At 49.0% G+C, this 25667-nt stretch overlaps 4 protein-coding genes across 8 annotated transcripts; 2 read left to right on the top strand and 2 right to left on the bottom strand.

Annotated features, from left to right (window-relative positions):
* The first annotated feature begins 620 nt into the window (after positions 1 to 620).
* Positions 621 to 3312, top strand: sumo1 (small ubiquitin like modifier 1). The gene is made up of 5 exons (XM_076014867.1): positions 621 to 755; positions 1142 to 1216; positions 1496 to 1573; positions 1671 to 1742; positions 1934 to 3312. Exons 1-5 carry the CDS (start codon positions 744 to 746, stop codon positions 2000 to 2002), a joined length of 306 nt encoding a protein of 101 aa, XP_075870982.1. The 5' UTR covers positions 621 to 743; the 3' UTR covers positions 2003 to 3312.
* A 14-nt stretch (positions 3313 to 3326) lies between these two features.
* LOC142880877 (claudin-34-like) lies at positions 3327 to 5374 on the bottom strand. The gene is made up of 3 exons (XM_076014855.1): positions 5278 to 5374; positions 3538 to 4349; positions 3327 to 3435 (listed from the first exon to the last, which is right to left on the bottom strand). The coding sequence occupies exons 2-3, from the start codon at positions 4245 to 4247 to the stop codon at positions 3420 to 3422; spliced, it is 726 nt and encodes a 241-aa protein (XP_075870970.1). The 5' UTR covers positions 4248 to 4349; positions 5278 to 5374; the 3' UTR covers positions 3327 to 3419.
* A 762-nt stretch (positions 5375 to 6136) lies between these two features.
* LOC142880847 (protein Shroom2-like) lies at positions 6137 to 21002 on the bottom strand. Of its 5 annotated transcripts, XM_076014815.1 has the most exons (11): positions 20732 to 21002; positions 19693 to 19950; positions 19038 to 19186; positions 13937 to 14065; positions 11756 to 13862; positions 11618 to 11679; positions 10309 to 10797; positions 9171 to 9641; positions 8273 to 8450; positions 7877 to 8149; positions 6137 to 7222 (listed from the first exon to the last, which is right to left on the bottom strand). In XM_076014815.1, exons 1-11 carry the CDS (start codon positions 20768 to 20770, stop codon positions 6950 to 6952), a joined length of 4428 nt encoding a protein of 1475 aa, XP_075870930.1. In that variant the 5' UTR covers positions 20771 to 21002; the 3' UTR covers positions 6137 to 6949. The 5 variants fall into 5 exon arrangements, with proteins under 5 accessions (XP_075870930.1, XP_075870938.1, XP_075870951.1 ...); XM_076014823.1 differs by lacking the exon at positions 20732 to 21002 and having other exon boundaries at positions 19038 to 19209; positions 19693 to 19827; XM_076014836.1 differs by lacking the exons at positions 19693 to 19950; positions 20732 to 21002 and adding an exon at positions 14512 to 14615 and having other exon boundaries at positions 19038 to 19206.
* Positions 21003 to 24230: 3228 nt separating this feature from the next.
* On the top strand, positions 24231 to 25460 carry LOC142880834 (uncharacterized). Its single transcript, XM_076014796.1, has 3 exons — positions 24231 to 24288; positions 24378 to 25246; positions 25327 to 25460. Exons 1-2 carry the CDS (start codon positions 24270 to 24272, stop codon positions 25241 to 25243), a joined length of 885 nt encoding a protein of 294 aa, XP_075870911.1. The 5' UTR covers positions 24231 to 24269; the 3' UTR covers positions 25244 to 25246; positions 25327 to 25460.
* The last annotated feature ends 207 nt before the right edge of the window (positions 25461 to 25667 follow it).

Genomic DNA, 25667 nt, shown 5'->3' with positions numbered 1-25667 from the left:
TACTTAATGAAATAATCTACAGCGCTTTGTCTCGACAAATTAATTGTCCACTATCTTCCAAGTTGACGGAATCTGCATTTGAAGAGCTGATTTGAGCTGTGTCTACTCAATGTATGTGGTTTCTAAATAACCCTTTTCAAGCATATGACTTCAGTAAAGTTTATAACTTAAAACGGCACCCAAAAAGACAAGATAACACTTACACGTTGCAAAAAAACAAACAAACAACATATCCACATGGTGACCCCATGTGGATATGTTGTTATTATCTTCTTTTTTTAAAAAAAAAACAACAAAAAAACAAACAAACAAAAACATATTTGGTATATATGAATGAATTACTGCGGGAATAAGAGTGTTCCCGTTTTAGCTGTTGCAATATATTCTGTGAGTAACATTTAGTAATTCACCATTGTCGTCGTGAAGCCTACATATTCCAATTAGGTGAGCTACGGCAGGGACATAAATAATATCAGCTGAAGGAAATGTATGTGAGCCCCCCAAAACAAGAAGGTATTGCATAAAAGTGTTTTTGAACAGTGTAACATCGGGACACAGTCACAGGCTGGGAATTTTTTTTTATGTGGGAAATAAAAGCGAATGTTGTTGAGGGAAAAGGAAGAATGTCGTCACTTCCTATTACCGTCACACACTCATAACATCTAGGCTAGTGCTGCGGCTGGGAACTAGCGACTAATCTGTTGCCACTGGGATTTTTACCAAATACACAGAGGGGAAAGAAAATGTCAGATACGGTAAGACGTACATTTCAGACCATTCTTACCCTGTTTATTAATCGTGCGCCAGAAAATGTGAACATTTGTGACTGGTAGTTTGATTGTTGTTCGCTAGGACGGTAGCTGATAGCTCGTGTAGCCTCGGGCCCAAACTCACTGATGTCTTAGCTGAATTAGCCTCGCTGCTAGCTCTGATCCTCAGCCTTTTCTCTGAAAGCAAAAGTGACCACCTGATGCAAACAGCGTCACCTCTATAATCTCATAGAAGCACGACACTTTTGTCTCACTGCAACTGGCCAAAAATATAGCCTATGGGCCTCGACGGGGAGATGTGTCGCTTTAAATGTCTCAGCCTTGACCCACATTTGCGTGTTTTGTTTGTGTGTGTGTTGTTTTAATTCCAGGAGACAAAACCGTCCAGCCAGGATGGTGGGGACAAAAAGGACGGAGAGTATATCAAGTTAAAAGTGATTGGACAGGTTTGTGACAATGTGTATGCGTCCATGCGTCTTCTTTCATATTCTGGGCACCTTTATTGTGAAAGTGCTGAGCGCAATTTAAGGTCCACTGAGTTTCCAAGAGACACACTCGTTGAATCTTAAGTGTGGTCATAATACGGCTTTATTCATCAGAATGTCTGCTGCTTGTGACTTGTTCCATATGAATAAATAAACTTCAATTCTAATTTCCACCACCAAATCCAGGCCTAAAAATATTTGTCTTCACATTTGAATTGTTCTCCTGATGCGTTCCAACAGGACAGCAGTGAAATTCACTTCAAGGTGAAAATGACGACGCATCTGAAGAAGCTGAAGGAGTCTTACAGCCAGAGACAGGTACAGGAAGCGGCTTGTCGCGGCCGGGTCAGTTCAGGTAACGTGTGCCGCGGTGTATCTCTCTGACGTGGTGCTTGTTTTTTTTGTGTTTTTGCAGGGTGTTGCAGCGAGCACGCTAAGATTTCTGTTTGAGGGGCAGAGAATTGCAGACAACCAAACTCCCAAAGAGGTGAGTGTGTCTCCTGAGATCCATCTGTCAATGTGTTTTCTTGTTCTGTGTTAGATAGGCTGCTTTATTGTCATTACAACACGTAAACGCGCACAACAAAATTGTTTACGTGTTGCAATTAATCGGCCGATTTCCTATTTGAAGAGACGATTAAATCGCCTCTGTTGTGTTCTACTGTGTGTCCACTTCAGCTGGGGATGGAGGACGAGGACGTCATCGAGGTTTATCAAGAACAGACCGGCGGACTTTGGAACGATTAAAACCTCCTCAATATTTCTAAATCTTTATTATTTTTTCCCCCTCCTTTTTTCAGTTTCTTATTTTGTATTTTATTTTGAAATGTATGTAATGTAATTTTTGTCATTGTTCTCATTTCAAACCATCTGGATCATGAAGTGACTCTATCAGGGCTTCCATTTTTGAGAGGAGGGCGAACGTTGTTTATGCCCGACACTGGCGTGGGCGACAGGTAGGGTGGCTCCCAAAAAAAAACATTGTGGATCATTTGGAGGGTCGCTGAGAGATACTGACGTCCCTTCAGTAGGTCAGTGACACCAAGGAGACGCTCCACGTCGCTGACTGTTTTGTGTGTTTTCTAACAGCCATCATAGGAAAACACTAGGAGGCGTACTTGTTCATCTTCCATCTATTTTTTGCATACTCAAATGTTCCACAATTTTGAAGGTAACAGTAGATGAACAAATTAAATTTAAACCGGAGACGTTTAAGAAATTGGTTCAAAAAGAAAAGTCTTTAGTTTAATAACTAATAAGGTTGATTGAAATGACACAAGCTGTGCAGGAGATCGGGGGATGAAAAATTAAAACTGTCTGGGTGCAATGTTCCCCCTTGTTAAAAACGAGTGTTTTAACTATGTATTACGTTATAATTACATTAGTTTCAGGACATCATGTCAGGACTCCCGCCTTTACTTTCTGAGGAATATTTCAGGCATTTTCCTTTTTTGTTCTCTGAATTTTTAACACATACGGAGTTTATTTTTTATCTTAGTATGTTAGAAGCAAACTGGATTGTTGCGATTGATACGTTTTCATTAGTTTGACTCACTGAATTGCTCAAAAAAGATCGAGGTTTTTAAGACATTCTGATAATTGTGCTTTTCTTGTATATGTTGTATTGTGTATTACTAGAGTGTTTGGATGTTGACGACGATGGGGAGGTCATCTGTTATTCTAACCTAATGTAGAGCGGGTTGTGGACTGCTAATCTGTGTACTGCATGAAGATTATTGCCCAGACTTGGAGGGATTAAATGGGAGAAGAGAGACATAAGCAGCGGCTGTTTGGCACCTCACCAGCTCTCCACTGCCACACAGAATGTTTTCTGTCGCTGCATCCATCTAAGAAAAGACTCTTTAAAAATAAGGAATAATACACAAATGTGTGACAAGAAATGTGTCAAACCTCCTGATCTGGGTCCTTGTCAAGCTGAGCGTCGCCGTTTTAAGGGACTTGTGTGTAGTTTTTATCGCCGGAGAAACATTGATACAGATGGTTTGAAATTCTGGAGATGATATTTCTGCTTTTTTTGAATAAAATATTTAAAATAATCTTTCGGGTCTCGTTCTGTACTTGCATGGTTTTTATTTTATTCAACAGTCCATAAATGGCATGCAGCACTTCAGGGAGATAAAAGTTGCATTGAAGAAGAAGAAGATCAATGAAGCCAGTCAGTTATAAATGAAAAGTTCTAATGGAAAATCCTCAAAGTTGGGGAGAAAAAAAAAGTTCAACTTCTGCGTCCCGCCGTGTGAGCCAGTCACAGACGAACCGAGTGCATGTGCTCGTCGGACTCAAACGCCAGGTTCTCCTTCCCCGTGGTGCTCCACGGCGCCCCCTGCCCACCGGGCACCCGAACTCTGCGGTGGATCTCGGCCGGCAGCCGGTAGCAGCAGAAGACAATCCCGTGGACGACCATCAGGGCGGTGCCCACCAGCCCCACCCCGATGCCACCACCCACGTACTGCGAGCGGGGCGCCGGCGGCAGGCGAAAGTCCGGCGGGAAGCTGATGGTTTGATTGGTCACCACCGAACCCAGGTTCCACAGCAGCGGCACGGAGGAGGCGGCGGCGGCCAGCAGGCCCAGTGCGCCGGTGCCATGGAACGCCCGGCGCACCAGCAACGTCCTCTCCACCCCGAAGTAGGCGTTCCTCACCGCGTAGACCCCGCTTGCGTTCGCCAGAAGCCCGCCCACCACTGCCAGGACCATGAGCACCTGGCCGGCGGCGATCTCCGGCGGCGCATAGTTCCCCAGCAGGCTGATGGAACCGCAGTGCAGGAAGCCCGGGTTCGACAGGGCGTAGCTGTGGAAGCACGCCCGCCACAGACCCACCCAGGCCACGCCTGAGTGAACGACCTGGCTGCCCTCCACCAGCCACACACGCCACTGGATGAGGCCCAGGGACATGCAAGTCAGCGTCCAGCCCACGCAGCCCAGCGGCAGGGCGCCCATCTGGGCGTGGGCGCTGTGAGCCAGGTAGGCCATCGCTCGCTCCCACGAAGGGCAGGACGGGAAGTCTCAGCAGGAAAACATAACCGAGAATCAGATCTGAGAGGCTCCTCTGTCACTGTGCTGTGGTAATCAACCCTGGAAAACACACAAGGAAATTATATATATATATATTATTTTATTTTTATTTTTTTGTGTGTGTGTGTGTGTTAAACAAACCCCCGTTTGGTGCTAAACATGTTTTTAGCAACTGAGAAACTGGTCCAGAATTGGAGCAAACAAGCAGCAACAATCATTACAGTTTTCTGCTTTAACAGACACATAAACATTTTAAATAAGTGTTTCTCAACTGGTTGGTTGTGACCCAAAAGTGTGTCGCTGAGCTGTTTTGACTGCATTGCGGCTTTGTGGGCACAATTCAATTCAATAAAGTAATTTCCTAGACATGATAGAAAATTGGCTAGCATTTATATTTTTGTGGAATAAATTTGGGTTGCGACTCCACGATAAGTAAAAAAAAAAAAAAAAGTGGGTCCTGAGATTCCACCAGCTGAGAACCACTGCTTTAGATGTTATCTTCGTACCTTTACATGTTTTGACATGGCCTCCATCTTCCTCAGAAGGTCATCCCGATGGTGTTGTGTGGTACGTTTAATCAGCTGGTACGAAGAGAACATCTAAAATATTTATGTGTCTGCTATAGAAGAAAAAAGCTAATGATCGTATTTGATGAAGACATAGTGAATCCCATTCAGTTAAGCAACAAAAGGCTTTTAACGTTCTGTCTGACAGGTAAAAGTAGAAAAAAAAGTAAAGAAATCTGATGGTAGCGAAATCCAAAGAGGCAAACCTTCATTGAACTGCCTCAAAAAACAGTGCCTATTTCCCTATTTTCCCTCGCAAGGCAGCGTAAAAAATCCCCACCAAGAACAAGACCTCCTAACAGTCATATTCTTACGGTTCTAAAACGTCATTGTCTTGTGTACATTGTGTTGTGTACATTTCCGATTCCTAAACAACAAATGTACAAACGCACAAAAAAAGAAGACGCAACCCTGTCACCTACCTGTGTGTCGTATCCCTCCTCGCAGCTCCGAGGTAGACGGATGTTTATTCCCACTGGGGCGGCGACACTTCCTCATCCTCCTCAAGTTACAATTTCCTGGCTCGTTGTAAATCGGTAAATGATTGACTTCAATCGACCGGACGCCCGTTTCCAGGAAACTTAAGACACCCGCAATTCTACTTGGAGTCGAACAAAAAATGTGTTTTTTATGTTTGTATGTGTGTGTGTGTGTTTGTGTGTGTGTCCTTGGACTCCATCCATCCATCCATTTTCAGTGCCTGCTTCTTCCTGAGCTCAGGGTCAAATTGACCTCACATGCATATTTTTGGACCTTGGGAGGAAGCCGGAGAACCCGGAGAGAACCCACGCAGACACAGGGAGAACATGCAAACTCCACACAAGGTGAAAGGTCCCAGGCCCGGAATCGAACCCACAACCTTCTTGCTCTGAGGCGGCAGCACTAACCACAAACTCGGCAGTGACTCCAAATCAGGTAAAAAATGAAATAAAATATAAAAGTTGCAAAAGTTGCTTTTTCCCCCAACACGTTGGCAACACGTTTGACACAAGAGGAAACGACTCCAGGAGCTGCAGCCTGTTGTCGTAAAAAGTCGTAAAAGTACAGGGTGATGTTTACACAGACTCGCTGCGTCACTGATGGACGACCAAAATATTATAATAAAAAAACAGAGGCATCAGTGGGGGATTTTCAAAGGGTATGTTAATCATTAACCCAGTGACAGGAAATGCCAACTGCTGAAGTTAATAATTCCACAGGTTTTACTGACAACCAATCAGCAGCGACAACAAGGGTTTGATTTGATGCAAAGCAGCAGCAGCGGCAGCAGTAGCAGGCAACTCGTATCAACAGTTTTATTGTTTGAAGGTCGGGGTGGGAAACTTTAAGTCTCCTCAGCAAAGTAACACACTTCAAAATACATCACAGAGCCAAGTGGAGTGAAGGACTTCCGGTTGGAATAACACTGTAAAAACCTTAGAATATTTGGAATCAATCTGTTTGTTTCATGATATAATAATAACAGTAATAATAATGATGATAATAATCAAAATAATACATTTGAAGTCAGAATAAATTACTGGGGGAGGGGTCGCTGATGCCCTCAACAGTGATTGGGACTACAATAAATAACTTGAAAATAATACTTAAAAATTCTCAAAATAAAAAGCGGGTGATAATTACAAGCCCAGCCACAAGCAGCGGGTGAATCAGCTCCACTTAAATGTGACGATACAATAAAATACAAATGATAGACAGACATACAGGGTGGTTGGTTTTGTCGGAAATTGTGGCTTTGCTTGGCGTCACCACTGGGCCTCGTCCTCCGGGGGGCGGTAGAGTTCAAATATGTACAACAACCAGAGAAATAACAGCCCCCCCCCCTTCTTTCTGATAGGCTGATGCAGGCTTACAATAAGCGTCTCTTTACATTTACACAAAAGGGGAACTTGACCAGCGCAGCTCCAAATGGCAAAATAAAAGCATCAGTCTGGGAAGATATTTGACCTTTAATGTGAAGATGTCACGGGAATCGCAGCGTTTTTCTCTTGTCCAAAAATTCAGATGATCCTGATTTTGAAAAGAAGAATTCCAGTGACGGGTTCCCCCAAAGAAAGGAACTATTTTTCTCCAGGAAGTTCGGCAGGGGCGACCTCAGAGCCGAGGCCGCTGCTCCAGCGGCAGGCTGTCCACCAGGCACTTGAGCTGCTCCTCGCCCAGCTTGATCTTGTCCTCCAACTTGCGCTGCTCGATGATGAGCGCCGACTTCATCTTGACGAAGTGGCGGTAGTCGTCCAGGTTCTCGGCGTCAAGGTGGGCCTCCATCACGCTCGAGACCAGCCGCTCGCGGCGGTCCAGGTTCTCCTTCAGCTCCTTGGCGTCTTCGTGCTGCCGCATCAGCAGCTTGCGCTTCTCGGTCAGGGTCCGCTAGAAATAACGAAAGAGATAATGCATTGATGTTTTCTTTTGTTTTTTTTCTGCTTTTTTTCTGCTGCTGCTCTGCAGAAACAGTGTGTTTAGCCTGGTGTTTCCAGCCTCCACCTTAAACTGAGAAATTGTTGGACTTGATGCATTTTTAGAAAGGGGATAAACACAAGGAGGTCTCGGGGGGGCGGGGCCGGCACCCTGCCAGGGGGTGTGGTCACACTAGCTACCTTGTGTACAGTACTTCAAATTTCTCTCTGTATATGGTTTTCTTAGTGTCTTTCCCTTAGCTCTGAGCTCTACTTATCTACTTTATACGTTGCTACTTACTCCTCTGTACTGCTGTGTAAACCCAAAATTTATCCCAAGGGGGATCAATAAAAGCTTTTCTTATCTTATATCTTATATCTTATATCTTATATCTTATATCTTACCTTATCTTATCCACATATCATATCATATCATATCATATCATTCTAAACATGTCATATCATGTAGCTTCTGGATTTTGACTTCCAAGTTTAGTTTCTTATCGTAAGTAGGAAAAAAAACACCCCAGGGCAGATTTAAGCAGCTTTGTTGGTAAATGTGAATGTATTCATTGCAAAAACAAAACTTGATCCCAATCACACAACAGATCATTGGAAGGCTGCTCACCTTCTCCTCCGGCGGCGCCTCCTCCTCCAGGCTGTTCAGGGCGTTCTCCACGCGGGCCAGCCGCCCCGACAGAGACAGCAGCAGGCTCACCACCTTGTCCAGGTCGCCCACGAACATGCGGAACTTGTCCAGCTGGTTGGGCTGGCAGCGGCGCTGCACCGTGGCCTCCACCTGCCGGCCCAGCGCCTCATTGTCCTCCACGTCCTCCTGCAGGCTTTGGCGGGCCTCACGCAGCACCTCCAGCTTGGCCGCCAGGCTGGAGATCAGCTCTTGCTGAAAAGGATGTGGAGGACAGGGAGGAGCAAGGTAAAAAAAAGAAAAAGAAGGATAAGTCAACCTGCAACCGTCCCTGCAGGTGTTTTTTTTTTTTTTTTTTTCTTCTCCTTATTTCCTCACCTTCTTGCTGGCAAGGTCGACGTCCAGCTCGTCCTCAGACTCCTGCTCCTCCAGCTGCTCCTGCATGTCCTTCATTTTGATGAGGAGCTCTGCCTTGGGGGCTGAGGTGCTGTAGTAGGAGGAGCTGGGCACCAGGGACGCTGCTGCTGACGTGGACGAGATGTCCTCGTCCTCCCTCCTGCCCAGACAAAAAAAGCAAGTCTGTCTACGGAGAATCTGCTGCTCCTTCCAGTTGGATTTTAAACTCTCAGACAGAGATGAAAACAAAGAATCAAAAGCAAACAACTGGAAATAATACCAACCCCTGCTGGACAATTTATGTGCAATAGACCACACTACCTGAAAACTACCTATGGGCAATGTCTATGTAACCATTTTGGGTCAAACCCAGTTCATTGTCTATTTATCTGTTCTTCATCATTGCCTGTATTTCATTTGTGTCTGTATATTGCTGAGCTGTACTGTGTATTTTTTCTTTCTCCTGCACCTCACAACTTATGCCTCCAATGCAGAGTCTGTTTGCTAATTTTGTTACGACTGACTCAGAAACGTGCACAGGAATTCGAGTGTAGTTCTTTTAATCTGTTTTTAACTTACAAATGGCAATAAACTTGATTCTATTGTACTACTGCTACAACCACTACTACTACTACTAATAATAATATAAAATAATAAAATCATTTTCTTTTTATTTCTTTATTTCTTTTAATAGATATAACATCTCCCTCCTTGCACTACTTTTTGTTTCTGTAATTATGCAAATTTCCCCAATTTTGGATTAACAAATGCCTTCTCTTCTATTCTATTCTGTTCTATTCTATTCCATTCTATTAATGAGATTGTGCAGCCTTATGTCTGTCATGAGATTTTCGACCACTGGAGGACACTGTCCACCCACCTGTCTGTGCTCCTTGGAGACGACGGGGGCACCCTAGAGCTGGAGGAGGCCCTGCGGCGCTGCAGCGCCCCCTCCAGGAGCTGCTCCTCGGTGGGGAAGAGCCCTTCCATTAGGTCCATTGTGGTTCTGCGGCCACTCTGGTCCAGGATGTCTACCAGGGTCTTATCCCGGCCCATGATGTCCCGGGCCAGCTCCTCCCTCTTGGCGTCCTCCCGGGAGTGGAGAGCGCCCCCTGGGCCGGGCTCCGGGGCCGGCCGGCTGTAGGGGCAGAATGGTGAGGTGGCAGGACACTCGCCCGAGGGGAGGCGGCATGGCGGCTCGGAGGGGGCGGAGCTGTTGTGGCCGCTCTGTGGCAGGTAGGAGGGCCCGCCCCCGCGCTCCACGCCACTCTCGCAGTGAACAATCCGGACGGGAACCTTCTTTACTGGGCAGGAGGGTTCCACCCCTGCTGGAGGCTGCAAGTCCTCTGACCTGGATAGGTAGGGACACGTGGAACATGTTAGTCTGAACTTCAGAGAAAAAAAAAACATATTTTAATTCGAACAATTTACAATTAGAAGAACATGGAATAAAATTACAGGATAAACTGACAGCTTTTCTTCATATTTATATATAATATATAAGTCCTGCTTATTTTTAAAATGAAGTTGTGAAAGTTTGAAAGTTGTGAGATCATTTCTGAACGACTATGAACTATGCACAAGACAGCACGTCATGGACCTAATACCTCGTGGATCTAGTACCTCATGCATCTAGTACCTCATAGACCTAGAACCTCATGGATTTAGTACATCAAGGTATGTGTCATTTATTTATGATTATCTTTTCTTTAATATTATTGTTGATTAAAAAATAAATATTCCTTCCTCTTAGTGATGCAGAGCAGAAGGCTAGTATGAAAGAGTATGAAAAGACAATTTCATCACAAACATCAGTGGTGTCTTGTGCTGCTATTGATTGGAGGACGGCTATAGGGGGTCAGAGGTCAAATGACGGGAAACTATTGTACATCCTGGGCTCGTCCTCTTCACATCTTCGCTCTTGTTTACTCCTGAACTTGTTATCCAAAGCCTCGGGTCTTTATGTAATGGGTGGGCGGAGCTTAGACCTGAAGGCACTCGTCCCGTAAGCTGCTTACCCGAGCAGTGAGCCGCCCTGCACGAACGCGGCTGGCGGCTTGTCCGTCAGTCGTAGGGGCGCAAACTGCGGCGAGGGGGACCGAGCGCGATCCGCCGGTAGGAGCAGCGCGGGTCGCTCCCTCTCCTCGCCGTTCTGGGCTCCGCCTCCTCCTCCTCCTCCTCCTGTGTCCGCCGATGTTGTGCTACTAGGGCGAGGGAAGTGGTCGTGGGTGGTGAAGGCGTTGCTAGGAGTCCCATCTTGCTGTGGTTCGGCATGTGAGGAGGAAGAGGAGGAGGAGGAGGACAAGGGCATGGTCTCTATGTGGGACCTGGGCGGCGGTGTGAGACCCTTGGTTTGGGGAGGCGGAGCCAGGTGCTGGCAGGAACCAGCAGCGTCTGGTTTGGTCCTGTGGTCAGCGGGCCCTGGGATGGGGCCCTCGGTACTTGGGGCTGGTTCTGGAGCGTGGTCACCCTGCTCCTGCTGCTGCTGCCTGCCCTCAGGCTTCCCACTGAGGGTCCAAAATAAAAAAATAATAAGATTTTTAGCATTTTATTGGATTTTATAGTTCCGCTTTATAGGTTTCTGCTTTGAGGCTCCAGACACAGCGTGTTTAGCCCTGTGTTTACCGCCTCCACATGTTTAGAAGGGGACAAAGACAAGGAGGTCTCAGAGGGCGGGGCTAGCACCCTGCAGGAGAGAGTTAATGTATTGTGATCTCTGTGACATTATAAAGGGTTCATTTCCAGAACTAAATTACATACCATTAAGATTGTTGTTTGATAGGAAAAAAAGTATGTGATTATGGGAGGTATAGTTAGAGTAACATCTTCATATGTATAACATGGGAAAAAATATCCTGAGGCAGATTTAAGCAACTGTTAGAAGTTTGTTGTTAACTGTGAAGTATTAATTGTAACAAAACAAAAAAAAACCCTGCCCCGCTCACATGACACCATCCAGTTTGGATTATTTTTCACCATTCAGCCCAGAATGTGGTGGTGTACATGGGAGGAAAACAACACTGATTCCCCTGCAGCTGTAACACCCCCACCTGACCCACCACCCCGCCTCTCCCCACCTGCTCTATCTCCTGGATTTGTCTTGTTTTGTAAACCCTGGGTGTAGTTGGCTCCAGGAATCCAGGGGACATACTGTTCACACAAACATGAGCTCCCACCACCCAAAAAAACAGAGCTGGCGTGACACAGAAAAAAAGGATCTCTGACGCTGAAAGGAGACACCGGGAGGCGTCCTCGCTCCCAGAAGTCACAGCCTCTGCTGCTGTTGAAACACATGCGCACTCTTGCAGGTGTGAAACTGGAGCTTACCTGCTGCTGCAGCCGGTGCCGCCCTGCTGGCTGGGCTGATCCCTCCACGGCGGTGGGACACTCTGCTGAAGCAGATTTGGGGATTACAAAAAAAAAAAATCCAAATAAGATGCTCCACCGCTGTGTCGTCCTGCTCACCGTTGTGTAGAAGTCGGCCGAGGGCGACGACCGAGACCTCTCGTGCACGCACGCTGCCTTCTCCTCACCGTCGGTGTCCAGGATGTTCTCGGCAGAGTGGAACCTCCCCTGTGCCTTGGCCTCCGACGACGTCTTCTTCTTCTGCTTCATGCTCCAGGTGGCCTGGTACTCGGCGAAGGTGCCCAGCCTCTGCTGCTGCTGCTGCTGCTGTTCCAGCAGGGTCGCCTGCCTGCCCCCCGCGACGGACGTCATCTCTCTGGGGTCGCCGTTCCCGTTGCCACCGGTCCTCAGGACAGGTCTGGGAAAAGCTGGTCTGGTTTCGAAGAACTTCCTCCGCTCGCCCAGGGAGCCGCCCTGAAGCTCCACCCCCACCTTGTCCATTTTGTCTGGCTCGGAGAAGGAGTGTGTCCTCTTGGCCAGCGGGAGGCGCTTACGCCCTCGCACGCGCCCATTGCCGGCCCTGGGCGCGGGCGGCTCCAGATCCCGCCTCTGGAAGGAGGTGGCCTGCAGCACACGGGCCTGCATCTCTTTCAGGTGGTCCTTGTAGGCATTGGAGGACGAGACGCCGGAGGACGTCTTTGCCTTTGACCTCCACCCTTCTCCCTCCTCCTCCTCCTCCGCGTCCTCGTCCTCCTCGGCGCCCTCGCATGTCAGTGTGGCGGCACTGCGGCTCTTCTGCAGCTGGGCTCGCTTCTGCTGGATCTCGTTGCGTAGCGTGGTGGCGTAGCGGTCGCTGCGCCGGCCTGCCTTGGCGGCGGCAGCAGCATCAGCAACCTCCTGCCTCTCGGCCAGCGTCTTGCTCTCCTGGCACAGTGAGTGCAGCAGCGGGGTCTTGAGCGGGGAGATGCGCTGGTCCTCTTGAGGCACCCAGGGGTCCTGGAGCCTCTGGGGGCCGCCGCCCTGCTGGGCCGCTCCTAGCTGCTTTTTGGCCTCGCCGGTGTCGCCTTTGACTTTCCTTGTCACGTCCTCTGGGCTGTGGCTGCGGCCAGGTTGCTCGGCGGCCTGGCGGTCATACTGCAGGCCGTTCCCCAGCTGAGGGCAACGGCGCTCTTGGTTGTCGGCAGGGTACGGCACCTGAAAGGGCGGCAGCGAATACTTGGCCTTGTGTCCGGCCTTCAGGCAGCTCTGGTAGACCGACTCGCTGCTGTTCGCCCACTGAAACTTCTCAGCTTTGGCGCCTGGTCGGGGCTGAAGTTCGCCACCCTGCGCCGGGAGCCTGCCGTAGTACCGCTTGTGGCCACCGCTGGCACCATTCTCTAGGCTAGCGCTAGCGGCGAAGCCTGCCGCCGACGCCGTCGAGTGCCGCAACTGCTTGTGGCCGAAGACGTCGGTGGGCAGGTCCTGCAGGCTGCGGTAGTAGCTACCCACGCTCTGGGTCTTGGCAGGTGGTGCCGAGCGCACCTGCAGGTAGTGGGCGCTCTCGTCGCTGTGCTGTCGCTGGTGTGGCGGCACCTTCGTGTGGTGGGAGTGTCGGACGTCATTGCTGGAGAGCGAGAAGAGCCTCCCCGGGTGCAGCCGGCTGTGGGCGTTGTCAGCAGCCAAGGCTGGGTGGAGGTGAGTGGAGCCCTGGGGCCGGAGGAAGCCCTGGCTGTCGGCCGACTTCTCCAAGGAGCGACCTTTGACCTTGGCTGGGCCAACGGGCCCCTCAGAATAGGGGAAGACCTTGGTGGCGGCGAAGCTGTCGCTGCGCAGTGGTGGCGGCGGAGGCGGAGACTGGGACTTCTTCTTCTCCGGCAGCTGCCACACAGGGCTGACTGCTGGCCTTCTGGTGGTGGTGGCAGCGGCAGCAGCAGCGTGCTCCTCCACCCAACCTCCATTCCCGTTACCTTGGTGCAGGAACCGCTGCCGGTCGGCCTGCTCGCCCTGGAGGCCCTTGAAGAAGAAAATGTTCTCGGTGCTGCAGTCCAGCTGGGCTGGAGGGGAGGAGCCAATGGACAGGCAGGGCTGCTCGGCGCCGCCACCCAGGTAGGTTGTCGGTGAGAGACGGTTCGCTGGGTAGAGTGGAGAGGGACGTTCCAGTCTCTCCATGCTGCTCGCCGAGGTGAACTGGTTTGCTAGCTGCTGCTGCTGGGAACTCTGGTCCTCAGGAACTGTTGATTCTGCAGGTCTGAGGTTCCCCATCAAGGAGTTAACTGGAAGTTCTGATCTTGTGCTACAGCGATACAGTCCGAGATGTCTCACCTAGCTTCATGTTTAGGCTGCCACACTGCCGCTGAACCGACCCTCCTCCTGGCAGCCTCCTCTGGCCCCTCCTCCTCTGTCAGCTTGGGGGTGTGCCAAGAATGGGGACGCGAGGTCGGATCATTCTTCCTGTAACGTAAACAATGGTGGGTTAAAATGAAAAATGGTCAATGACAACCGGAGCAGGAGCTTATATGTACCCTTGTCTGAAGCGGTGCCTCCTAGTCAGCGTGTGGGCAGAAAAGAGGAGTTAAAGTTGATTTTAGAACGAGACATGACTAAGCTGAGCACGATGGGACTGAGGGGGGAAGTTCACGAGGAGTCAAATCTGAGCAGACACACGAAAACACAATGAACTGCTCTAGAAAAGAGCCACAGTAGCACAATGGAGTAGGGCAGCGATCCAAACAGATGAGCGGGGCGGAGCAGGGGTGCACAGGACAGGACATCATGGACATAGTACCTCATAGATCTAGTACCTCATGGATCTAGCACCTCATGGATCTAGCACCTCATGGATCTAGCACCTCTTGGACCTAGTGCCTCATGGACCTAGTACCTCATGGATCTAGTACCTCATGGAGCTGCGCAAAATCTTGGTGAGAAAGCTCCTCGCCACGTGCACCTCGCTCTCGGACGGCATGCTGCGTGGCGACACCACGTCAACCATTTTAAGACCCTGCGGGGGATCGCAAGCAGCAGATCAGGAGGAAGGAGAAGAAGAAGTTTGAAGCTAAATAATGGCAGATTTTAGGTGCGAGAGAACAAGTTGATAGCGTTGCATTATATCAGGTCCGAGCCGCCGGGGCAGCCCTTTCAGCGTCAGCTGACTTCCTGTCGGCTTCTCACTGGCCCTCCTCCTGGGAGCGCAGGGCTCTCACACCGGGACACGGAGGCACAACCGTCACGGCCATATGGCCCAGCTGGAGCTCAGCTGAGCAGCTTTTAGAAAAAAATTTGAAGGAGCCAAGACAAATTCACGGGCTCTTCTTCGACCCTGTGTTCAGCCCTGTGTTTAAAGCAAGACTCATGCCCCTTGGTGACATCACTAAGAGCTGATTTCCACAGCCTTTCCTTTAACCCCACCAGGCCGCTGCATTCCTTCAGCCAAGGAATGCAGGGGAGGACCAACCATCCCTCTCACGTCTGCCTCTTCTGGACATTTTTACGCAAAAGCCTCGACCAACCTCGAACATGAACTGCTCCTTTAAATTGGGAAGAGCTTTCCTCTGCTGTGTGCATCTCTCACACACACACACACACACACACACAGACACACAGACACAGACACACACACACACACACACATGCGCGCAAGCACGCAAACACAAAGTGAGAGCCTGCGTTGCCTCCAAACACAATGCAAATGCTAATGTGCCCCTCTCTGCCCCCCCCCCCCCCCCCCCCACCGTTTCCCCTGTTTAGGGTCTATTGTCGGGGGACAACAGCTGATGTGTCACAGATATCCATCTGACCGCTCCCTCCCTCCCTTCCAGGAACAGGACCAGAACCAGGACCTCCAGATTAGAACAAACGGGTGTTAAGCCTAGAGATCCCAGAACTGTCAAAACCACCTCACCTGCCACTGTGGCTGGCAGGTCGGACAATATTCTGCTTCTGCAAAGGAGTAAAACAACCTCTTGCTCCTGCTGCTGCTGCTGCTGCTGCTTCTGGTGCTCAAACCCCCGAAACAAACACATTTCAGCCTGAAAATCCCTTTCAAAGCCTCACTCGGGCCGTGATCACAAAGCTGCAACATGGCAACGGCTCAACTTACCACCTGACAAGCGGCTTCAGTTGGAGGCAGGAGGAGAACAAGTTGCTGTTTAGTAGCTCTGAAGTTCTTCCTCTTCTCTACTAGTGGGACTCCGGCAGAGAGCAGTTCTCCCAGGAATAAGACCTCCTCCTCCTGCTACTGCTGCTCACACACACACACACACACACACACACACACACACACACACACACTCCACCTTGCGCCACAGAGGAGATTTACTTGAGGAGGACGGGGGGAGGATTATGAGAGCAGGGAGGTGGAGGGGGGAGGAGTTATTGTCCTGCCCGCCCCGGCGTCCTCGTTGTAATCTCAAGTTTGGACCGTGAGTAGCAGGAGCCGCCGCCGGGGCTGCTGGGAGATCTGAGTCACTGCCCACACTTGTTGCGTCCGTTTCGGTTGATTTGGCATGCTTGCAGGCATGCTAGCAAACACGCATAAAAACATTGAACTCATATGGTTGAGGGACAAATAAAGGTGCCATGTTCAACAAAGGATCAATGTGATAAATCTTAAAAAAACAAAGACTAGATGTCCATAGAACAGCATATTTAGCCATCTGTTTAGAGTTTTTATTGTGTTTAAAAGGGGGACACGAGTCAGTCTCGGTGGGCGTCTGCAACTCTAGGCTGGTGCCACAGTCACAACTGACCCATTAAGGGTACCTGCGTGGCCCTTTGTGACATCACAGACGGGAAGCACCAAAACAACTGACTGTCGGTTCTATACTTTTAGTTCCTGGCTCTTTCTTAGGTTAATTCCTTACAAAAAGCCGGCGGCAGATTTAAGCAACTTTAAATCTGTTTCGATAAAAAGACTTGAAGTTAATTCTAAGCGTCAGACCGAACACGGTTTCACCTTTGACCTCCACATCCCCACTGACTCCCTCAGCCGCTATCTCTTTGGTGAAGATTTCTAATCCCGTTTTTTTTGCACAATCCCCTTTTGCGGAAGCCAAACTTTGGTGTCCTTGTCAGGAAGCAGGGCACGGACTGGAATGTTCTGTGTGCTTTCACAGATAGCAGCCGCTGTCAGGTCAGCGCGGGGAGGCAGCGGAGGGGCAGGAGGTGGAGGAGGAGGTGGAGGAGGAGGAACTCCACCGCAGCAGGACGAGAGAAAGGAGTTCTTTATGGCTCCTCTGGCGAGCGCTGCTGCGTTCAGGCCGTGTTGGGAAAAAAACAAACGTCCACCAACGGAGGCTGAAGGTGGAATCCCTTCAAGTCCACCCACCCAGCAATGCAGCATACCTCCTCACGAGGACTCAGCAAATAGCTGGAAGGCCACCGGAGGAACAAGACTCAATATAATATCAAGGCTCATTTTAAGATAATGACAGAGAGTGTTAGTCTGCCTCTAATTTTCACTTCAGTTCAGATAAAGTTGTCCAAATGAAACTCAATCACTCAATCAATCAATCACTCAATCACTCAATCACGCACTCAATCAATCAATCAATCAATCAATCAATCAATCAATCAATAACTCACCATGGGACCAAAAATGAAAGCTGATACTATGACTTACACTTATTCCTCCATTATCTATAAACATTTTCAGCAGACATATATGCAATGACATGACTCAAAGCATTTAACTTTTTTTTTCAGCTTAGCAGCTTCCAGATAATGTAGACAGGAGCAGGTGGACAAAAATGAGGCGGTCCTTTGTCACTGCAGCCAAACTCTCTCTGCGCTAGATTAATGTGTGTGTCCGCACAAACACGCAGCCGACCCCTGCGCTTGTTTACCCGCCAGCCCCATCACCTCCGCCCCTGCTCCTCCCTCTCTCATTAGCCCCGCCCTCCCCTGGCCGCCGCCCCTGCCGTCAGTGGCCCTCGCCACTGACACATCCTGCTGATTCACCAGCTCCAGTGGTGAGGACTGGCGGCCCAGGCGAGGCCTCAATAGAAAGTGCCGGAGTCATCACAGTTGGGCTTATCGGCTGCCGTGGCGGGGGAGGAGGAGGAGCGATAAAAAAAGGCCCGAGGTGGACGGCGGGTTTTGACAAACGACCCACTCAAACGTGTTTTGAATCCGACTCTTTTATACTTGAATTGTCAGGCTATTTCCTATCAGCTCAGTTTCAGCCCCTGTGAAATGCCTTAAGCGACAGTTAGCTATTTGGTTAATCATCACTTTCTGGACACAGTCAGAGGAGGAGAGTTGCAAAACGTCCCTTTTTCCTCCTCATCAGTCAGTAAACAGGAAGATGTGGGAGATGGAACACCCTCTTCAGCTTTTTTTTTTTTTTTGCTCTGTTACTTTTCTACCTGGTTTCACCTCTAAACTTGACAAGTTTCACTTTAATGAACTTTGCTGCAGATTCATCACTACTGTCAACCATCATATTCCACCACAGAGGAAGAAGGAGAGAGCACCTGTACAGCTGACCCTGCTCTAACGGCGCAAATCCTGAGGAGTGAAATGCCGCCTCTTCACGGAAAGGGGAAGGAGAGGAAGAAGGAAAAGAAGGGGAAGAAGTGGAATAAGAAGAAGAAAGGGAAGAAGAGGAATAAGGGGAAGTACCTCAGCGTGAGAGAAGCCGAACCTCCCAGCGGTTGGAAGCCTGTGAGAGTCGTCGGCAGGCGGGAGCGCCCACTCCGGCTGGAAGCCCCTGAGACAATGGGCTGCGCTGATAAAGCGGAGCTGCAACTCACCTAGGCAACACGGACCGTACCACTCCCTGCGCAAACAAAGGGGTGTAGGTGGCAGAGCCGGGGTGGGGGCGCTTGACCTCCGACCCTGGCAGAGCTACTGACGCCGATCGCTCCCCTCGCCACAGCCTCTGACGACACGAGGTCGGCTCTTTTCTCTTGGCTGTCGGCTCTCCAAGCTCCTCAGAGGAGGCGACAAGTGGCTACAGCAGAAGAAAACACCTACCTGTTCCCGCCCCCCCTCACTACCCCTACTACCACCACCCCTCCCCGCAGCTTAGCCCCGTCTGAGGCTTTGCAGCCAGTAATTGGATTCGGGGGCCTTAAGACTCTACGGCCAAGTGGCGCTCCGACTCTGACAGGACACTTGCGGCAGGAGTGAGACATAGTAAACATAATGAGTGTAGTGAGCGTTAATAAGCAGCGACTATAATCTATGTTTCGACAGTTGGGTTACTGCAAAATGCTGAAATTTGAATATTTGGAATGACGTCGCCCATTATTTGCTGCAGAAATGTGACCCCAAGTGAACCAGAGGCGATTTGAGCCAGAGAGCTCAGCAGGGGGCGCCAGTGACAGGCTCTCCTTGCAGGGCCTCACCATATGGCAGGAAAAAAATAACAAAATAAAAAAATTAAAAACTGGATGACAGAGCTTAAGGGCGGTCGCGTTACCTCCTGACCACCAGGTGGAGTGTCTTGTGCGAGCCCTTCACCAGAGAGATGGCTTCCTGTCGGGAGCCGCACAGGGGCACCGCGTTCACGCGCACCATCACGTCGCCGGCCCGGAGACGCACGGCTGCCGCCGCGCTGCCCTCCTCCACCTAAAGGTGTGCAAGACACAAAACTGCAGTTCCTTTAATGGCCACTTGTGTAGCCGTTGACGTCTGCTTTACCGCTTCAAAGTTTTTTGTTGATTTTTTTCAGTGAATTAAACAACTGTTGATTGAAAGGGCAAAAAAAATCATTTTCATTTCCCTTTGTAGTTCTCATCCGCTACAGTTTCATCCTCCTCTGAAACCCGAGCACCGCGATAAAAAATTAAACGTGGAACACAAGCGTAACCTGAGCGAGCTCCTAGTGCACTGAGCTGCCTCAGCTTGTCTTTTTTAAAACAATTTGTTTAATTAGATATGTGTTGTGCGTGTCCTAGTTATACAAATAGTATGAGTTGTACCATATTTATTATTCTCTTTAAATTCTCATTTTGCCATTTTACCCACTGAACACGTAGCTGAGTGACATGACAAAACAGGGGTGGGGTGGGTCAAAGTTCAAAGTTTTCCTCTCAGGTGTGAAATGTAACGTATAGATTTTAGAAATGTGGCACCTTAGTGATGAGCAGTGGCTCGCCGTGCTCGGTGCCTCCCCTCAGGGTGAAGCCCCAGGGGGCTCTGCCCCGCAGCAGCACCTCCACCAGCCCCTCGTCCGGGGCCTCCTCCACCTCCTCCCCTCTCCTCCACACCTCCATCCGTGCTGCCACTGGTGGAGGAGTTGGAGGTGGAGTTGGAGGGAAGCTCGGCTCGCCCTCCACCGTCGCCATTACACCTTTGCCTCGGCCATCAGGGTGGACTCGACCGCCTGGAGGCTGTGAGGAAACAAACATGTCAGTACAGTTCGTTGTGACAAGACACTGTAGTCTTGGATTTTCACATGGAGGGTAGGATTTCACGCGACTAGTTCACTTATGGTTCACTTGTTAAGGATTGTTAAGATGTCCCTGTAATTGTTCTGGCAAATTCTATGTCAAACTCCCGAATAAACATATTAATGAAAAGAGAAAACAAATACATCATAATTTTTTTCAACATAAGGCATGGAAAATAAGACATTTAATCTATTTCATTTTGTTATATTATGTCCTCTTTTCTCACTTTGACAGTGTGTTAATGTCTTTAACATGTTGCACAAGCAAGTTATTAAATTAATTTTTTGACTTAAAATCTGATTTCGCCTTCATTTTTTGGAAAGAAAATTTGAAAACAAGAAGACGTTTAAAGAATGTGGCTCCTATTTTGAATTTGTTACATTTTATGAACACCCAAAAAACAGGAATCTGGATGCAGATCTGGGCCTACTGGATTCATTTACATTTTGCTCATAAAATATATATATATATATATATATTTATATATATATATATATATATATATATATATATATATATATATATATATATATATATATATATAAATAAATAAATAAATAAATAAATAAAATAAAATAAAAATAAAACATATATATATATATATATATATATATATATATATATATATATATATATATATATATATATGTATATATGTTTTATTTTTATTTTATTTTATTTATTTATTTATTTATTTATTTATTTAGAAGATTCTACTTACAGAAAGCAGCAGAGCTTCCACTGGACCAATCAATGCCATCAACCAGCATCACGTCGGCGAGAGCTGTGCATTTCAGTTTCCTTGTCTAAATGAATCAATCGAGTGTTTTTCTTGCTCTCAGATGGTTTCCGCGGCTCCTGCGCTCCTGCAGCTCTTCTCTGCCGTCCTGACAACTACTCACTGACATCACGGCTAGTTCGTGAGTTGCCCCAACGCCGCCATCCTTCCCATCCTCAGCCGCTCTCACGCTGCCCCCTAGCGGAGGCGGGGGCGCTTACACGGCAGTCACAGGTGTTCCCGAGTGCCCCCGGACTGGCAGTGCGCATGCCGGGGCGGGGAGGCGGGTGGAGGACCGGAATTTAATGAATATGGCATTGGTTCACCATGGATGTATTATAAAGACTGGATACTGGACTGGGGTGACACTGCCGCCTTACAGTAAGAAGGTCGTGGGTGCAATTCCGGGCCTGGGACCTTTCTGTGTGGAGTTTGCATGTTCTCGCTGTGTCTGCATGTTTTCTCCCCTGTTCTCCGGCTTCCTCCCACACTCCAAAAACATGCATTTGAGGTGAATTGGAAACTCAAAATTATCCGTAGGTGTGTATGTGAGTGTGAATGGTTGTTTGTCCTTGTTTGTCTCTGCGGCCCTGTGATGAACTGGCGACTTGTCCAGAGTGTCACCTTGCCCTCATCTCGTGACAGCGGGGAGAGGCTCCAGTAGACCCCCGTGACCCTGAGCTCAGGAATAAGCTGGTATTGAAAATGGATGGATGGATGGATGGATGGATGGATAGATGGATACCGGACTGGCAATATGACAGTGCGCCGATTTTTCCCGGTGGTCACTCGAAGTATTGCAGCAAAAAACATAATAAAATAAAATCCCATGGGCCCAAAAAAGCATTTTCCCATCGACCGCAATACATAAATAAACGTCTATAAAATGACTTACAGGAAACCTCCGACCAAACTCATGATTCATAGCATATGTTTATATTGTATACTTTCATTTAGGAACTTTTAGTCTCCTTAATATTTTCTAAAAGGCTAGAAAATAAAAGTCTGAGAATGGCGTCACGTCTTCGTACGTGCATGTCCGAAGCGTGTGCGAGTCACGGGAGCGCGGATACCGACTCGGCATAATGTGAAGCTTTTAAAAATACTCTCAATCGTTTGTGCTTCGTTTATACAGGTTTGCGCTGCAAAAATGTTTGGTTTGTGGTACTTTCGTTTTTGAGATATTAAACATTATTGCAAAGGTCAACTTGAGGGCACTCAGCCCCCCACCCAATTATCGTCAATAAACGAATTTTTTTGCAGCACAAACCTGCACAAACAAAGCACAAAAAAATTTAGATAATAATAATTAGATCATAAAGAGTATTTAAAAAAAAAAAAAAGGTTTTATTGAGGGTGGGAGGCCAACTTCACACAGGTCGCCCGCAGATGTATTCACCTCGGATGCCCACTAGAGGGCAGCAGCTGCTTACGTGATTGACAGTGCTGTCGGCGAGCCACTTAGGGTTGGGCATCGTTTGAATTTGAACGATTCCGATTCCAGTTTCGATTCTGATTCTGAGCGATTCTCGATTCGATTCTTTTTAAGAGGCAGGGTCAAAAAGTTCTTTCTCGATTAATTTAAAATTTATAAACTTTTATGAACTTTACTTTGAATTTCTCACATTATATTTATCAAGTCTATGAACTTCATCTACATCTTCTCGCCCTAATTCCACTGGCCAAAAAACGTGGTGATGTCCCGCTAACTCTTTTGCCGAACTGTTGGCTGGCTTGACCGCAGTTACTAATCAGCATTTGGTGGCAGTGGAATCTGCTCACCGAGCCGCGCTGTTGCGCGACATAACGGGTCAAACAACCCGGCAAGCGACCCGGGTGGTAATCGGCTCCGCACCGATCGGCTTGCGATGGAATTGGGACACCCGGGACATCCCCACCTTTTTTACCTGCCGCACGTCACGTGCGCTAAATCATAATATCGCGCCAGTCGCGGCGTATATCAAGCACTGATGCAAAAGTTTTCGATCACGTTCCACGAGCGCTCGATAATTGTTCATTGTCCTCTGGCTGTTTCGCCCGCTGCTCGCGCACAAAATGGACCAGACGCCGAAACAATCGCTCGGCGGGAAACGGCCGCGGAGGTGCGCGCCGCTTCAAGTCTGGCGTGAACGACGTCATCATTCCACTACAGCCAAAAGTGGCCAACAACTAAGGGCGTGTTCTCATATGCTGTGTCTAAATTCAGGTTCTGCACCCTTGAGACCGAGTGTCCTCCGTCTGAAGGAAGCGTTCTTATGCTGTGTCTCAATTCAGGTTCTGCATCCTTGAGACCGAGTGTCCTCCGTCTGAAGGAAGCGTTCTTAGAGTTCCCAGCCTAGAAGGACGGACCAAACCCCGCCTCCCCGGCTCGGGACTAAGCGGGAATGGAAAATGAATGAATGAATGAATGTTGTGTCTTTGCCAGTAGATGCCACTAATTTCAGCTGACTTCCCAGGATCCCACAATGCTTTGCAGCAGCACGCAAAGCATCATGGGATAACCAAGTGCACGAAGGATTGTAGCGGTGCATCCTTTGAATCGGCTAAAACGAGTGCGTATTTCCGAGTACGCATCCTAAGGACCCTCGGGAATTGGGACAAGCCTTCGCGCAGTGCTACGACGCAACTTCCTTTCAAAATGCGCACTTCAAGGACGCAGAACCTGAATTGAGACACAGCATTGAATTCTGTAGCACTTCATCATGCGATCTCAGCGCGATGACATCAGCAGACACGCAGCGGTGAACGGGGGTGACACCCCGCTGGGCTTGATCATGTTAGTCGTGCACCCTCCTTTGCACGAAATAACCGTTTTGCAGGTTGTGCATTTAGCTGCTTTATCATTTTCTTTTGCAAAGTGAAGACAAACCTTGGAGCGAGCTGCTTTATCATTTTCTTTTGCAAAGTGAAGACAAACCTTGGAGCGCCGGCGCACACTTTCCATCACTCCCTACTTGCACACTGCTCTGGGTTTGCCCCTCCCCTTGGAATCGAAACTTAAACATTTGAATGATTCCGGGAGCATCAGAACCTTAGAACCAGTTCCAGTCGATGCTCGATGCTCGATGCCCAACCCTACTTGTGTTGTTGCCGTGCCGCCGCCTTTGAAGAGAGTTTGACTGGTTTTCGGTGTCAAAACGAGCCAACGCGGCTTCACACAGCCACCACAAAGCGATGTACAGGGTTTAACATTTTTAATCGTATTTTTCCTCGGCAATGACACTTAAAGTACTTGCTTTGGCGGCTTCTTCCCCCCCAAAGTTTTGTAACTTCAAATTAGTTAATAATTAGTAAAAAATAAAATAAATACACACACCTCCAATTGCTTTCTTTGTCAGTTTATTTTAAGCGTGCTTGTGACTATCAAGTCAAACAGGTACAGCAAAATGTTGGAACGTGAACCTCCCTGTTTCTGCCTCCCATTTAGTGCCGTGTTTGTGACCAGTCTGGTGTCACAAAGACAAACAGCGCTTGAGAGAAGATGTTCGGCAGTAGCTCAGGTAGGAGGACTGAATGCTTCATCTCTGTATTTTTGCTTGTTGATGCTTGTGATTTTTTTAAAACCACCTCTTGATTTATGTGTTACTAGGAAAGTCGGCCTCTGTTTACGACGTGGACACAAGGTCCTGCGGCAGTCGTGACCCTGACAGGCACGATCACCGTGACAGCTGCGACAATGACGATCATGATGATGATAAACGCTGCGAGAGGCGGGACGGCAGCAGTTATGAAAGCTTCAGCGAGGATGACGAGCACGGAGGTCGACGCAGGGTTCGAAGGAGGAAGCGAGGTGGCCGCCGCTGTGATGACGGCAGCCCCAGGCGCCGCAAAGATGGCAGCGGTGGGTGCCATGGGGACCAGGGCCACGATAGTGGCAGCTTGGAAAGCGTCAGTGAGGACGACGGCCACGGAGGTCGACGCAGGGTTCGAAGGAGGAAGCGAGGTGGCCGCCGCCGTGACGACGGCAGCCCCAGGCGCCGCAGAGATGGCAGCGGTGGGTGCCATGGGGACCAGGGCCACGATAGTGGCAGCTTGGAAAGCGTCAGTGAGGACGACGGCCACGGCGGTCGACGCAGGGTTCGAAGGAGGAAGCGAGGTGGCCGCCGCCGTGACGACGGCAGCCCCAGGCGCCGCAGAGATGGCAGCGGTGGATGCCATGGGGACCAGGGCCACGATAGTGGCAGCTTGGAAAGCGTCAGTGAGGACGACGGCCACGGCGGTCGACGCAGGGTTCGAAGGAGGAAGCGAGGTGGCCGCCGCCGTGACGACGGCAGCCCCAGGCGTCGCAGAGGTGGCAGCGGTGGGTGCCATGGGGACCAGGGCCACGACAGTGGGAGCAGCGAGAGCTACAGCGAGGATGACGAGTGCGGTGGTCGTCGTCGAATGCGGCGAATGAAGAATCGCCGTGGTGGTGGTGGTGGGTGTGGCCGTGGGCGTGGGCGTGGGCCCTTTTAAAAGGTAAGACATAAATGATAGTGACACGCACATGTTGAAAACCATGAATGGGCTCCAGACAAACTGAAATGTTTTTTTTGCAGATGCTGCACCTGCCCCGAGAAGGAGAAAACTACAGAGGCAATCATAGCACCTTCAGCTCTAGTTACTTTGTAACGAACAGGCAAGGAAGCAGTTGCAATAGAAATGTTGATCGTCTGCAAATAAAATAGTACACCACGAGAAACTGAAAATAGTCTCCTCTTTCGTCTTCTTCTTTGAATCTCTTGTGTGATGATCTAAGAAAGGACTGAAAGAAGGGCAACTTTCTGTCCCCTCGTGTGTTTAAGAGCCGTTTGTGTGTCGTTAGCCATGCTGGAGCCGATCCAGCAGCTCGCTGAGGTATTGAGGAAGTGCTTTTGATTCCTGATGTTAGTGCCTGAGG

This window comes from Nelusetta ayraudi, unplaced genomic scaffold (genome assembly GCF_046127955.1).
Source record: "Nelusetta ayraudi isolate G7.1 ecotype Tasmania unplaced genomic scaffold, CSIRO-AGI_Nayr_v1 ptg000006l, whole genome shotgun sequence".
Taxonomy (NCBI): Eukaryota; Metazoa; Chordata; class Actinopteri; order Tetraodontiformes; family Monacanthidae; genus Nelusetta; species Nelusetta ayraudi.
The sequence above is the reverse complement of the archived record's forward strand: the minus strand, read 5'-3'. Positions and strand labels throughout refer to the sequence as shown.

Bases quoted from the DNA above. Each gene is read 5' to 3' on its own strand.
- sumo1 (XM_076014867.1), top strand. The intron at 1,574-1,670 runs GTACAGGAAGCG...GTGTTTTTGCAG, and splicing joins AGTCTTACAGCCAGAGACAG to GGTGTTGCAGCGAGCACGCT. The intron at 1,743-1,933 runs GTGAGTGTGTCT...TGTCCACTTCAG, and splicing joins ACAACCAAACTCCCAAAGAG to CTGGGGATGGAGGACGAGGA.
- LOC142880877 (XM_076014855.1), bottom strand. From the start codon at position 4,247: ATGGCCTACCTGGCTCACAGCGCCCACGCCCAGATGGGCGCCCTGCCG.
- LOC142880847 (XM_076014815.1), bottom strand. From the start codon at position 20,770: ATGGCATTGATTGGTCCAGTGGAAGCTCTGCTGCTTTCT. The intron at 14,066-19,037 runs GTAACGCGACCG...TTTACGTTACAG, and splicing joins CTCCACCTGGTGGTCAGGAG to GAAGAATGATCCGACCTCGC. The intron at 10,798-11,617 runs GTAAGCTCCAGT...TTGGACCCTCAG, and splicing joins GGCACCGGCTGCAGCAGCAG to TGGGAAGCCTGAGGGCAGGC.